Source organism: Stegostoma tigrinum, chromosome 9 (genome assembly GCF_030684315.1).
Source record: "Stegostoma tigrinum isolate sSteTig4 chromosome 9, sSteTig4.hap1, whole genome shotgun sequence".
Classification (NCBI taxonomy): domain Eukaryota; kingdom Metazoa; phylum Chordata; class Chondrichthyes; order Orectolobiformes; family Stegostomatidae; genus Stegostoma; species Stegostoma tigrinum.
The window spans coordinates 29810147-29825386 of NC_081362.1; the positions used below are offsets into that span (position 1 = coordinate 29810147).

General features: G+C 38.8%; 1 protein-coding gene across 11 annotated transcripts in view; it reads right to left on the reverse strand.

Moving 5' to 3' along the window:
- Positions 1-1653: 1653 nt before the first annotated feature.
- The window catches only part of LOC125454769 (heterogeneous nuclear ribonucleoprotein Q), a 29319-nt gene continuing 15732 nt past the window's right edge, over positions 1654-15240 (reverse strand). For 5 of the 11 annotated variants that reach the window (XM_048535952.2, XM_048535949.1, XM_048535951.2 and 2 more), the window contains exons 6-11: positions 12683-12859; positions 12464-12599; positions 11099-11304; positions 10028-10177; positions 9195-9316; positions 5579-6839 (exon numbers count right to left, since the gene is read on the reverse strand). In XM_048535952.2, the coding sequence (XP_048391909.1) occupies positions 6248-6839; positions 9195-9316; positions 10028-10177; positions 11099-11304; positions 12464-12599; positions 12683-12859 (1383 nt within the window). In that variant the 3' untranslated portion in view covers positions 5579-6247. Of the gene's footprint in view, positions 4430-5578; positions 6840-9194; positions 9317-10027; positions 10178-11098; positions 11305-12463; positions 12600-12682; positions 12860-15240 lie in introns of those variants that run through there. The other 6 variants (XM_059648459.1, XM_059648458.1, XM_059648457.1 and 3 more) reach the window with 6 other exon arrangements.

The following is a 15240-nucleotide window of genomic DNA, read 5'->3' on the forward strand; positions in this document are numbered from 1 at the left end:
GGTGGTGCATTTAAGTGGCAAGCAACAGATAGTTCAGGGTCTTTTTTTGCAAGCAGCACGTAGATGTTCTGTGAAGCAGTTGCCATGTCTACGATTTGTTTTCCCAATGTAGAGGAGACCACATTGTGAGCAGCAAATGCAGATTAGATTAGATTCTTGGAAGGGAAATCACCTGGAAGGTATGTTTGAGCCCTTGGATACTAGGGAGGGAGGAGGTAAATGCACAGGTGTTGCACCTTCGCCAGTTACAGGGAAAGGTGCCATAGGGCTGAGGGGAGGTGTTGGGGGTGAACAAAGTATGGTCCAGGGCATCCTGGAGGAAACAGTCCCTGCAAAAGCCAGACAAGGGAGGGGAGGGGAGTCTGTGTCTGGTGGTGGCATCTTGCTGGAGGTGGCAGAAATAGCATCTGATGATTTTCTGGATGTGGATGCTAGTGAGATGGTAAGTGAGGATAAGGGGGAATCCTGTCACTGTTGCGGGAGGGAAAAGAGGTGAGGGCAGAAGTGGGGGAGATGGGTTGGACCCGATTGAGGACTCTTGACAATGGAGCTGGGGAATCCTCGGTTGAGGAAGAATGCGGACATTTCTGAGGCTCCCTTGTAGAAGTTGGCCTCATCTGAACATGTGCAACAGAGGAACTGAGAGAATTGGATGAAGTCTTTACAGGAAGTGGGTTGTGAGGATGTATAGTCCAGGTGGTTGTGGGAGTCGGTGGGTTTGTAATATTAGCAAGTTCTAGTTGAGTATCCAGTCCTTGTAGAAAAAAAAAATAAACTGCAAAAGACCAGCAATATAATTAAACAGAACATTCAATGAAACATATATAGTCACTCAATGTGAGCCAACATTCATTAAGATGGCTTTGTGAACAATTCATAAAATTAATGTTTAATTTCCCACAATATATTGTCTGGAGCAGGATTTGCTTATTTTAGAGCCATGGTTGTAGTGATTTCATTGGTGAGTGGGGTATGAGAGGGGTTAAGAAAGATGATGAGAAAAGAATCAGCTCCTGAACAAGTACACAAAATGTAATGCTTATTGTTTGGTCTCCCATTGAAAAAGGAAAATTCCAGAAACCCAGTTCTTACAGTGTGAAGACCAGAAAAGATCCAAGTTCAATCTTAGCACTCCTGTCTCGTGATCTGGGATGGCTAAGATCACCACAGCAACTTTAAATCAAGTCAAAGAGTAAAATAGATGTTGATAGAGAAACTCAGCAGGTCCAGCATCTGCAGGGAGAAAGTTAACATCCAGTAATTCTGAAGGTCACTGGACTTAAAACAAAATGTCTTCTCTCCAGATACTGCCAGACCGGAATTCCAATAAATAGACATATCTGGTGAAAACAACCATAATACCATAGCTGCACAATCTAACAAAATGTCAAGGATCACAAAAAACAATGATCACTTGAGTGACAATCTAAAGGTTAAGAGAACTAATTAAAGTACAATTATAGAAAAGTTTAAAATGCAAGCAAAGTTTTAAGCATAACGAGGGAGTCAACAATTCTATATTGCCTTTTAGCTACTTCATTGTCAACCTGTTTTGCCAAACCCTTAAAAGCCAAAGGTAGTGATTTTCAGACATTGCACCTTTTGAACACAGACTGCATCTGCCAGAGAAAACTTACATTGGAAAGACAGGAGTTAAAAATCAAAATCTTTATTACAAAAATAAGTTACACTCACCTCCAGCTTACAGTATAAAACAATGTTTATCTGCAGGAATGAACAATGATGGTCAATGCCAATGAAATCTTGCTGTATTTAGCAGTAAGTTCCTTAAAAAGGACAAGTAACACCTCCAGTTTCCATGGGTGGATGAAAGCAATGATTGATCAGAGTTTTAAATTGAAATCACACTATACAGAAAACCAGCAACTTTCTTCCCAACTGCACCCCCCCCCCCACCTACATTTTGTTGCATTTAGATTTTAATCTTTTGTCTACTTGCAAAGTATGGTAGATATTTAAAAACTACAATATCCCTTTTTAATGAGACTTAAATTAAAACTTTCGCATATCTTAGTCTTCTATTCCTCATTTTTTGACCTAGATTTTTACCTAATTTCCTTGGTTTATATTTTTCCCAGGCCTGATCCACACTTCCAGAGAACATGGGCAAATATTTAAGGTAGGAAACCATGCTCATGTGATTATGCTGTTACTGATACATCCTTGCATCCCACAGAGCTGCACTACCAAAGCAAAGACATTAAACTCAATGTCTGTTAAATATCAACAGCATAACATGATTTATAGCAACAGCATAATTTAAGGGGTACAAGCATTACATTTTGAAACAAATTGGTACACTGACAAGCACTGCTCTGGACAAAATGGAACAGAACAAGTGACACTGCAGACTGATCGTTACAGGCATAGTAGAACCAATATCAAATACAGCCTTTCACAAAAATCTGATTTTTGTGGTAGGGCTATTTTAAAAATCTACACCAATCTTTTTTCCTCATCTTCTACATCTATAACCTTGGTTTGCAAGTCTAAAATTTTCATTTAATTGCACAATAAGTATTCACACATGGAGCCTGTGTGATAAATGCTAACATGCTTTTTAAACCATGGGAAATTTGTGCACTTCCCAACAAAAAGCTGCAACGGCAAGGAGAGTGTTTGACTTGTATTCTATCATTAATTTAAGGGCATAGCAAAGACAACTGTACCTCCAACTAAAAATCAACTCACCCAGAATAGAATACACAGATTAAGCTGGAACTGTGTGGTTCAGCTACTTGCGAGATAAACTCATTTTTGGGTAGTACGTCACTATTACTTTAAGTTACAATGTCAAGTATTCAATCTGGAATTAAAATTGTGGCACTATAACACTAAAGTATTCCTTATATATTCAAAACCAAATTCATTCTCTCACACTCACCCAAATTAACACTTGCATAGTGTTAACCCAGCTATCCAATTTAAAACAGCTTTTATGGTACAATCTTTTACAAGCATAAATTAAAAGCAAAATAGGCCAAGTCGACAAATGTAGTGCTACAAATTATGAACACTTACTAAAAACATACCCCAGTAGCTTGCTTCAGGTTCAAGGAAACTAAATGCGTTCTATAGTATGATACTGCAATAACCTTAAATTGTTTAAGCTCTTGAAATATGCTGAAAGCAAACACCCCAATTTAACCTAAACACTGTCACTAGTAAAAATTCTCAGTTATCAACATTAATTGTAGTTTTGCACCTAGTTATTGAAGATAAACATCAAAATTTGATCTATTTGGTGTAAATACTAATGAGGCATGGCATTATACAACTTTAGAAATTGAAATATTTCTAGGGGAAAATGCAGACAGATGAGACATTAACAAAGCAACAAATTGCCACTTTAAAGGACACCTTATAAACAATAGTTCAATTAGTGCTTAGTTCAGTTTTGCATCAAATTGAAATAAACTGGATTGAAGAATGCAATTTATATTAAATTCGTTAGAACACAAAGATATGCGCAATTAGGACTAACCTACACAAAATCATCAAAAGGGATATTGTACTTTATTTCAGAATTTATGGTTTGCAGTCAAATTGAATTTTCAATTCTCAACATCTTGTTACTTATAAAAGTAACATCTCCTTTCAACTATCATACAACCTAAGGCTAACAATAATATCTGAAAAGGCAAGACAGCAATTTCAGTTTAATAGAGACAAAAGCAAGACTTGTTTCTGGTCATTTGTAATAATGATGGGTCAAACTAACTTCATACAACCCACGTTAGCCAAAATTAAAAGAAAATCCAGTCTAGAAGTAAGATACAAAAAAAAGTATCTTTTCTTTTGTGGACAAATGTGGCAAACAAGCCTTGTTTTTGTCTTACAGTTCTCTATTTACAATACACAGGGTAGTTTAATCCTCGGCTACTGAGGTAGTCAACCAACCCTTTTTTAAAAAAGATGGGTTCAGAAAAGAACCATTTTTCTGGAATGCTCGACTACCTGATACTTTGGCGATTACACTTCCATCTGCAAGTAGTTCACTTCTTCAGAATAAGGACATACAGAATTTGAGGTAGTGATGAGCAATAACAATATAGTACTACAATCAGTTGAGCCTGAACGCGATTGTGCAGAGTTTTAAATCTTCTGAGCAGTCTGGCATCATGAATCCTATGAACAGTGAAATTGTTTGTCAAACTTCTAATGTCATCACCCACCACTACCTTTGTACATTACAAAAAGTTACATTTGCAATACAAAATTTAAAAATTATAGTCCATGTATGTTTAAATTTGAAGCTCTTCATTTCCTTGGCTGTTCCCACTCTCCACTTGGCATCATGGTCTGGAATCTTACCATCATCTCCATTAGCAGCTTCCAGTGTAACCTCCATATAGTAAGTCAGTCGTCATCAAAACAGGTCAGGACCGGCCTCGACCTCGTTTTCCTGCTAGCCAGGCAACAAAAGGAAGCCATTAAATTAGGATCCAAAACTAAACCCATTTTAGAAAGAAAAAAGATTGACACATGACACTTTTTAATAGCACATGGCTTCCATTAATGCAAAAATTCAATTCTCCTGCATCAAGATCAAAAATTAATATTAAATCAAGCAATTACATTTGACTGCAATTTAAAACCAAGGAGTGTATCATTTAACTTAATTAGATCCCAATTTATTAAAAATACAAATCTTTTAACTGAATTCACTTACAGCAATGCACATAAAAATCCATAACATTTAATGTATTCAATATAATTGATCATTTAAAGAACAATTTGAAGCATAATTTTATTCAAACAGGTTGAATGCACTGTGCAAAATTAGCACTGAAGTTCATTTAGAATTGAGCTAAGAAATGGTACACTCCTGTTTTCATAAGGATTTAGAATCAAGTGACATGTTTGAGCAACTCAGTTGAAACAAACTTCATTTCATTATGCAAATAAGCATTTTAGGGATTAAGCAAACAACAGACATCATTTAGTGCTGAAAATTAAGCTGTTAATTTATGATTGAAGATTTAGAAATGCATTTGAGTTATTTCTTCATAAATATATCCTTATGAAGAAACATTAGCATCTGTTAAATTCAATTTATAAAAAAGATCCTTATTAAATTCTTAAAGGATTTATGTGGTTTCATTCCCAGAATACGTTCATGGCACAGATAGCAGTGCATATGGGATTCAGGTTAAAAGGACCCAAAATGGCAATGCAGCAAGTGAGCCAGAAGTAACTAATGTTCAATCAATTTTACACATCACTGTTAGATCAACCTGAACTACACAGCAAAGAAATTGGAAGCACTGCAGAATAAAGACTTTGGTTTTGGTTTTGGTTTTGGTGGTGGTGGTGGAGATCACTGTAGGATTTTTCTTTAGAGCAACTCATGTCTCAATTCTACTTATCACTCAAATATAAACAATCCATGCAATTAACTAAATCATGCAGAAATCAACACACTCCCCTAGTCTTTCATTCTGTAATTGAACCACTTTGACCAAGATTTTCCATTATGAATTCTCTGGAAAATTGGGATGACTTTGTCAAAAGGAAAATTTATGCAACAAATGGAATTTAGTTAAAATTCATGTGGTTTAGTAGAATGTTGAAGTTTTATTGAAATAGACATTGACAGTAGATAGAGAATACAAGAATGAACTTGACAAAGTGTCACTTCTGGAATAGCCAAACGAAATAATTGGTAGTAATTTTGAATTATCAGTCAACAAACAAATTTATTTAAGTTAACTTGCCTACTCCTGGCAATGCAAGTTAGTAACGTACAGCTTCTTCAGTTATTTCAAATACAAGAACTTCAGAAAAAAAGCAACAAGCTAATTTTTGCAAATTACGCATTAACTCTAAAAGCCACAAAACAGAACTACCAGTAATGTACATACACAAAAGCCAAATGAGATTATTTTTAGTTATGAGCCAGATTTCTGTAAACTATTTTGGCAAAATCATGAAGAATTATGTCCAACCTCTGCTAACAGCATGATGGAATGCCTTTATCAAAATAGCCAAATTCCAAAAAAAAACACAAAATAAAGCCTTTCCCACTGTCAAGTGGAATTGTTGCAGAATATGCAGTAAAGTCCCAGTGAATTGTTTTGTAAAAATATATGTACATGTCTGCAATAGGAATTCTTGCCAGATGTCACCAATTGGCAAGCGGCAGCCAATCAGATTAAAGGCTAATCTGCATTTCAAAGTCAGTTCAGATAACCTATTAGTCATATTTTACTGAACCCCTAACGGTCTATTTCCACTGTTGCCCATAAGTATCCTGATAAAACTCCTGGTTGTTCTCAGATTTGTAACCATAGTTACCAGAATAATCACCACCTTGGAGCGGTTGCTGAGCAATAGGTTGGGAGCCCCAGTTCTGATTATTGGTCTGGCGCCGCTTCGAATCTGGCTGGTTGTACCCATCAGCTTTTCGTTTGCCTCCTACATTTCCACCGCGGCCACCCCTCACACCACGTACCCCGCGGCCTCTCTGCTGCACCTGGGCACCCCCTCTTGCACCACGAGCACCTCTCCCTGCCATTTGACCACGCGGTGTGAATCCAGATCTTCCACGTGGTTGGGGAACTCCACGAGCCCTGGCTAGAGGGGCACCTCTTCCACTTCTGCCACCTCTTCCTCTAGTAGAGGTCTGATAATCATCATAGCCATAGTATGGATCTTCATATCCTCCACGATAATCATGGTAATCATAGCAATAATAATCATAATCTTCATAACTATAGTAATCTAGAGGATAGCTGTAACCTCCTCTGGCTCCACGTCCTCTGCCTCGTGTTGGAGGGGGCATGCGAGGAGGAGGATAGTAGTAATAATCCTCATACCTGGGAATTAAAAAAAGTTGATTGTTTGTACTCAAGCCCATGAATTTACATTGTAAAGCAATTCTTTTCAAAATTAAAACCAGGGCGTCTCATTCAGTTTCAGCTATCACACCTAAAAAAAACCAAGGCCTTGAGAAGCAACAAAGCAAATTCACCACAAAACTAGTTTTGTCCCTTTCTACTTTCTCTCAGAAATTAGAAACCTGAAACAGTTGTAATCATGATAGACCAGCTGATATTTTCCCACCCCTCAACTCTGTGGTCATGGAGAGCAAAAAAAAAATTGTTCGAGATGAACTAACTGAATGGCCTAACAGACTTGAATGAATAACAGCCAAATGGGCTCATGGCAATCTCACAGACTTGGGTGCTGGAATCGGAGAGAATGGCAGCACTGGCACAGTAGATTGTTTTTCTGCAATTGGATTGGAAGCACAGTTAAAACAGCCGATTGCTATAAGCAATGAATACTTAATGTCAACTGTACTTCATACATTTCTTATTTAAGTTACGTAGTCTTGAGTACTAATAAGCACAGGGATCTGGGTGTACAGGTACACAGGTCACCAAAAGTGGCAACGCAGATGGAGAAGGTAGTTAACAAGGCATATGGCATGCTTGCCTTCATCAGCCAAATGACCCCTTTCTACATTGGTGTTCTGTAATTTTGAGTTGTATTCTTTCCTAGTATTTGGTTGCAAAGCGTTTCTCAGTTTTGCTGTAGAGTACTCAAAGCCTTGGTGAACAGCGCCAATAACAATGTTCTCATACAAAACAGATGTTCATTTGTTTTAAGACATCTTTATTCACCTGCTCTAGAAAATACTATTTACAGAAATCCCCGTTCTTACATTTTTCCTTGTGTCTTTTGAAGGCTTTAACTGTTGGAAAGCAGTGCACGAATTTTCAGTATCTTTGCTAAATTGACATCCTTGCTGAATAATGACAACTGGTTTAGGATGATTATTTAGCTTTGCATTGAAATCATTGTAATTAATGTTAGCGAGTTATCTGTGGCTTGTTTCATTCAGTCATGTAAACTGACGGTGAAGTACAAGCTGGAGATTTATGCAAGTGTAAATTGTACAACAGTTGCACGAATAATGATGCTGCATATCAAGGGCAGCAGGTGGTACTGCCAACTTGTCCATTAAGTTGTAGAGTCTTACAAAGATATACAATAAATGGCAGAACCCTTAACAGTACGGTTAGGAGGGATCTCGGCGTACAGGCACACAGGTCACTGAAAATGGCAACGCAGGTGGAAGGTGGTAGTAGTCAAGGCATACGGCATGCTTGCCTTCATTGGGCAGGGCACTAAGTTTAGAAATTGGCAGGTAATGTTGCAGCTTTACAAAAGCTTAGTTAGGCCACAATTGGAATATGGCATTCAATTCTGGTCCCCACACTACCAGAAAGATGTAGTGGCTTCAGAAGGGATACTGAGAAGATTTACCAGGATGTTGCCTGGTATGGTGGGCATTAGCTATGAGCAGAGGTTGGAGAAACTTGGATTCTTCTCACTGTAATGGAGGTTGACGAGCAACCTGATAGAGATTTCCACGATAAAGGGCACGGATACAGTGGACAGTCAGAAACTTTTTTGCACGATGGAACAGTTACCAGAGGCCAGGTTTAAAGGTTATGCAAGAGGCAAGTTTATTTTTAAAAAGAAAGAGGGTGATAGGTGCCCGGAGCTTGGTCCCAGGGGAGGTAGTGGAAGCAGATATTATAGTAACATTTAAAAGGTAAATTTGACAAATGTATGACAGGATAGGAATAGAGGGATATAGTCCCTGGAAGGAGTGGGCTTTACATGTCGATGCACGCTGAGGGCTGAAGGGCCTGTTCTTGTGCTGTAATTTTCTTTGTTTTTAAGCACCATTTAGTACAAAATATACACGTTAACTATGGACGAAGAATGATGGGCTCAAAAGAAAACTGTCAATCCTCTACATGCAGTTTTCATTTTCAAAGATCGGAGCTGAAAAGCAACAGGTTTGAGAAAGAAAGGGATAGTACTGCTGCACCATTTAGGCTTGTTAACACTTCATTACTATACAGAAGGAAGTAGTGTGAAAATGACCATTAAATATGCAAAGGTTCTGATACACCACCTATCTGATGACACTATTATGATCAACCTCAGATTTCCACACACCATCCTTCCAACCCATGCAAAAAAAAAAACTCGATTTGGTCCAGATTCAATGCACACAGAAAAGCACCATTTTGAATGTAATCTTTCCCACCTCTTCTTCTTACCCCCAGTGCTCAGGGTCTTATTACAGTTTAGAAACACACATTGCAAGTATGATTTAAACTATAAACACCTGAAGAGTAAAATGCACTCACGGTTGAGACCGAGCAGCCTGTCTTTGAGCCTGTCGTTCCTTTTTCTTCTTGTCTGGTGGCTTAGCAAGAACAATTTCAATATTTTCACCTTCTAAATATTTCCCATTCATTTCATCCATAGCCTGTCAAGTAAATCAAGCAGATAAATAATGATTGTTTTACAGCACAGTCTTTGTACATTAGAATCAGAAATCAGAAAATGTCACCAGTATAGGCTACCTTCAAGAGTAATAGCTTCAATGTCACATGCAAAAACTGTTCCATTATGAGTTGTACTGAATTTCAGCAGAGGCAAACCAAATTTGTTACAAGATGAAACATCCACCAACTAAAGCTGATGCTAAACACGTTTTAATGTCAAAAATACATGGTGTTCGGATGTTTAAGTTATCCTACAAATTTAAATCTACAAGCAGGGTTTAAATGGGATTGATTTAACCAAGTTGTTTATATTTACAAAAATGTGCAAAGGGCACCAGTAGCCACTTCAATAATCCATTACTCTGTACTGAGGGAATAAAAAAAATCATTAAATTGCCGCATTGAAAGATTGCATGAATTGATTGCCTGTCCATCTTCATAGCTAGCGAAAAGCATACTCCTCAAAAAGCTCCCTATGAAAAACACTCATACTTCAGTACACCATTAATATATTAACAGAAGCTAAGTGATCTCAGCAAATGGATTATCCACCAACGTCTTAGTCAAAAGATGGTGAAAAAGAACTTTGCATCACAGATCACAGCAGACTCAGCCTGTAATTTACTTGGTTATACGTGCAATGTGGTCTCATTTTGAAATGTGAAAATAGAATATTTCAGCAGAATTTTTACCTTCACTGCACCATCTCTTTCATCAAAGTGAATGAATGCATAATCTTTTAGCTTCTTCACCCGCTCTAACTTGCCAAACTGGCTGAAGGTTTTTTCTAGTAATTCTTCCGTTACTGTACTGGCCAAGTTACGAACAAATAGCACCTTCACCTACAGTGAGAAAATATATTTAAAATACGACATCCAACTACTGGGATCAACTTCTAAATATCATTCTCAGCATTACAACGACATTAAGCTACCATTCACAGCTTAGTGGAAATGTTGCGGCTCATTGTGGAAGCAAGCCAAAATTAGTGTCAAATTCTGGCAGCTCTGCAGTTGCAATTTTGAATTGTTCACTTCAGAATATGGCCAGCAAGGCAAATCTGTAGCACCCAGTCCTAGCTGCCCTGGAGTGGATGGTAGCGGCTATACATTTTGCAACATTATAGATAAAACACAGCAATGCTACCTGCACAATGCTATTAGTTAAGGAGTTCTAAATTTTGAACCAAAGAAGGGAAAGCAATACACACTTCAATTTAGGAATCAGAGAGGAACATGTACTTTATGATTACCCCAGAAATCAGTTCTGCACCTCTGTGCAGGTGCTTTAAAGATCCTACTAAATAAACAAGTTGCTTTAATGCATCCTTCTCATGAAGATTGAAGACTGGGAATGAGTAGGTTTAGTCTAACAGAAAAAGAGGTTAGATCAAATATCTCCCCAACTTTAAGATTCTCAACTATTGGAGGTGTATCCACCAAGACAGCAATCTACAACCCTATAAAATATGTCCGGTAGCTTGTGGGTACTTTGAGAACCAGAATAGTCTGTCTCTCATCTTTTAAGTAGCCAAATTTATGCAGTGAGCCCAGAGTTAGGTCAAAATCAAGATCACTAGGATGCGGTCAGCACCTGATGTTAGGAAGGGAAAACATGCTGAAATGATGCTATTAGAGGCATGGGCAGAAGTCCATGAATTGTCAGGGGAATGCAAAAGCTTGTCACCACCACACTTGACAAAATCCAACAGATTATTTTAAATAAATATTATAATTAACCCATTATGTCGCAAGGATAAATACCTTTGACATGACCTCTGGATCAGGATCCTCAATAGGATCTGCCCATTCCACTGTTACAACATTGCCCCAGACCTTCACTTTTCCACTCATAAGTCTGCGCCTGGCCTGGGCAGCAGACTTATGATCTTCAAATTCCAAGAAACAGAAACCCCTATTCTTCTTCTTGTCATCTGGTTGGTGGTACAGTATCACATCTGTGAGTCCCTCTGTCAAAATAAATTAACAAGATTGGACAGATCAAAAAAATTCCACTGGCTTATTTTTATACATTTATCTCATTTCTGGTCAAGTAGCTTCTTTTGTATGTCTCTCAGTAAAGCATGGGCACCTATGTAAAAAGAAGTATTAAATATGGAAGAAAGATCATGGAACATTAAAAACATTACCCAGAAACGTGGGAAATAGTCACAAAAATTCCTTCTCTCCCAACAGAATCTACAAAAGTGATTTGCTTACAGATTAACTAGTGGATGAAAAAGGTGACAGTGGATGGCTGAAATTTTGTATTTCCTTGCAAGAAAATTTTTCTAACAGCCAAGGCTGAATGCAATGTGCTTACAATTTGATCTGAACTAGTACTACAGGCAACCAAACAGACCACTAACAATACCATCTATCCATAAATAAAATAGCACCACAGTAAATTTTTAAAATCAGAAGAGGGCTACAGATGGCAATCATTGGAACAACATCAGGCAATACCCAATCATGATCTGATAATCTGGGCCATGATTCTTTGGCTACACTAACATCTCGCTAACACAAGTCATTGAGAGGATTACAACTCAAGTTCAAAGGAGCATGATTCAAAGAAGAGTCACATTATACCAGAGTGGGAAGACCACCCTTACCTAGGCTGTGATCAATAGGTCTAAGCATCCAGAGACCAGCAGCATAACTAGGGCATTAAGGCAGAATTACTAACTGATTACAAGTTCAAATCAAGCTGCTGCATAACTTTAGCATCTTCACAGAATACAGCAATGAAACAAGTACGAGGAAAACACCAGCACAAACCTGCACCAGTCAAATTTTTTTTTAAAAAAAAAGAGAATATCATAGTGATTATACCAATAACTAACCCAAACACAGGCATTAATGCTCAGAGCATTTTGCTACAGCGTAACCAGACTTCAGCTTCTTCAGTAAGAAATACAAATTGAATACTTTGGAAATGAACTATACTTTGGAACAGTAGAAGAAGAGGTCAAATTTATCCCATTCATCCCAGAGTTTCAGGCAATTTAACTGCCTAGATCATGCTGGAAAGCAGTGATATTGTGTTGGTTTGCTTCTATTCACGTGACTATCAAATAGGCAGTATGCATCAACTGGGATAATAGGAGGGAAGTGATGCAATTTTACCTGTAACTTTACCAAATTCTTCCATAATCTGCTCCTTTGTCTTGCTTTTAGGAATGGATCCAACGAAAAGTCTGTTGTTTGCCACAGAAATGCAAACACCAATGTGTTTACCAGGCCGAATTTCATGGTTATCACACTGACAAAATTGATAAAAGAGTTAGTTTATGAATCCTACTTAAGCGAATAGATATACTGTGTGTTTGCACCACAGAACCTTACCAATTTGACTGCTTCCTGTGCTGCTTCTTTGGAGCAAAAGGTCACAAAAGCATACCCTCGATTTAAGCCAGTCAGAGGATCCATCATCAGACGCAAATCCCATATTGGGCCAGCTTTCTCAAACAGAGGGACAAGTTCATCTTCAAAAAGATCCCGTGGTATTTTGCCTACAAATATCTGACAAAATTGGATCAACGTTAAAGCACTCATGGTTAAAGTAAACTGAGACACTACAATCCTTGTGTTGACCATGTTCTCTTCACATCACTAGTATGTGGCTAAACAGTTGTCAACCTAGCGATTAACACTACCTGGCTGACCTAGCAAGTTCACACCTAGACATGCTGTTCTTTTAACTATATTGCAATGAATTTGCCCACCTACATTCCATTCCCAACATGAGACTGTAAAAGGAGGAGTGGAAGTAAGGCCACTCGGCCCATCGAGTCCACTCTGCCATTTAATCATGGCTGATGGGCATTTCAACTCCTCTTCCCTGCAGCCCTTAAATTCTTGATCTCAAAAGCAATCAATCTCCGCCTTTAAGACATTTAACATCCTGGCCTCCACTGCACTCCTTGGTAATGAATTCCACAGGCTCACCACTCTCTGGCTGAAGAAATGTCTCCTAATATCAGTTTTAAATTTACCCACTCTAATCCGAGGGCTGTGCCCACGGGTCCTAGTCACCCCGTCTAACAGAAACAACTTCCCAGCTTCCATCTTTTCTAAGCCATACATTAGCTTGTAAGTTTCTATTAGATCTCCCCACAACCTACTAAACTCTAATGAATACAATCCCAGGATCCTCAGCTGTTCATCGTACATTGAACCTACCATTCCAGGGATCATCCGTGAGAATCTCTGCTGGACACACTCCAGTGCCACTATGTCCTTCCTGAGGTGTGGGGCCCAAAATTGGACACAGTATTCTAAATGGGGCCTAACTAGAGCTTTATAAAGTCTTAGAAGCATATCACTGCTTTTATATTCCAACTCTCTTGAGATAAACGACATGACATTCGCCTTCTTAATCACAGACTACCTGCAAGTTAACCTTTCGAGAATCCTGGACCACACTCCAAGATCCCTTTGCACTTCTGCTTTGAATTTTCTCACCATTTAGAAAATAGTCCATGCCTGTATCCTTTTTTCCAAAGTGCAAGACCTCACATTTCCTCACGTTGAATTTCGTCAGCCATTTCCTGGACCACTCACCTAAACTGTCTAAATCTTTCTGCAGTTTCTCCACCTCCTCAGTACTAACTGCCTGTCCACCTATCTTCGTATCATCGACAAACTTTGCTACAATGCCCCCAGTCCCTTCATCCAGATCATTAATATATAAAGTGAACAGCTGTGACCCCAACACTGAACCCTGCGGGACACCACTTGTCACTGGTTGCCCTTCCGAAAAAGATTTTATCCCAACTCTGCCTTTTATCAGACAGTCAATCCTCAATCCAAGCCAGTAGCTCACCTCAAACACCATGGGCCCTTACCTTACTCAGCAGCCTCCCGTGAGGAACCTTGTCAAAGGCTTTGGACGTCTAGATAGATAACATCCACTGGGTTTCCCTGGTCTAACCTACGTGTTACCTCTTCAAAGAGCTCTAACAGGTTTGAAAGGCACGACCCCCTCTCACTAAATCCACGATGACTTGTTCTAATCCGACCGCGCACTTCCAAGAATTTAGAAATCTCATCCTTAACAATAGACTCTAGAATTTTACCAAAAACCGAGGTTAGGCTAACCAGCCTATAATTTTCCATCTTTTGTCTTGATCCTTTCTTAAACAAGGGGGTTACAACAGCGATTTTCCAATCATCTGGGACTTTCCCTGACTCCAGTGGCTTTTGAAAGACCACAACCAAAGTGTCCACTATTTCCTCAGCCACCTCCCTCCAAGCTCTAGGATTAGCCCATCAGGGCCAGGAGATTTATTAATTTTTAGACCTTTTAGCTTTTCTAGCACTTTCTCTTCTGTAATGCCTACCATACTCAACTCTGCCCCCGACTCTCCTTAATTATTGGCATACTACTCATGCCTTCCACTGTGAAGACTGGCGCAAAGTACTTACTAAGTTCTTCAGCTATTTCCTTATCTCCATTCACCAGCCTTCCAGCATCAATTGAGCGGCCCAATGTCTACTTTTGCCTCTCGTTTGTTTCTTATGTATTGAAAGAAGCTATGATTTCTACCTTCATTTTTGATCCTCTCTTTCCTTAGTCCTCTGTTATCTTCTGTTTGTTTTTGTAGCCTTCCTAATCTTCTGAATTCCCAGTGCTCTTCGCCACTTTATAGGCGGTCTCTTTCTTTGATTTATTTCCTGACTTCCTTTGTCAGCCATGGCTGTCTAATCCTACCCTGGGTCATCTTTCTTTTCTTTGGGATGAACCTCCGTACTGTGTCCTAGATTACACCCAGAAACTCCTACCATTGTTGCTCTACTGTCTTCCCCACTAGGCTCTGCTTCCAGTTGATTTGTCAGTTCCTCTCTCATGCCCCTGTAATTACCTTTATTTAACTGTAACACCATTACATCCGATTTTGCCT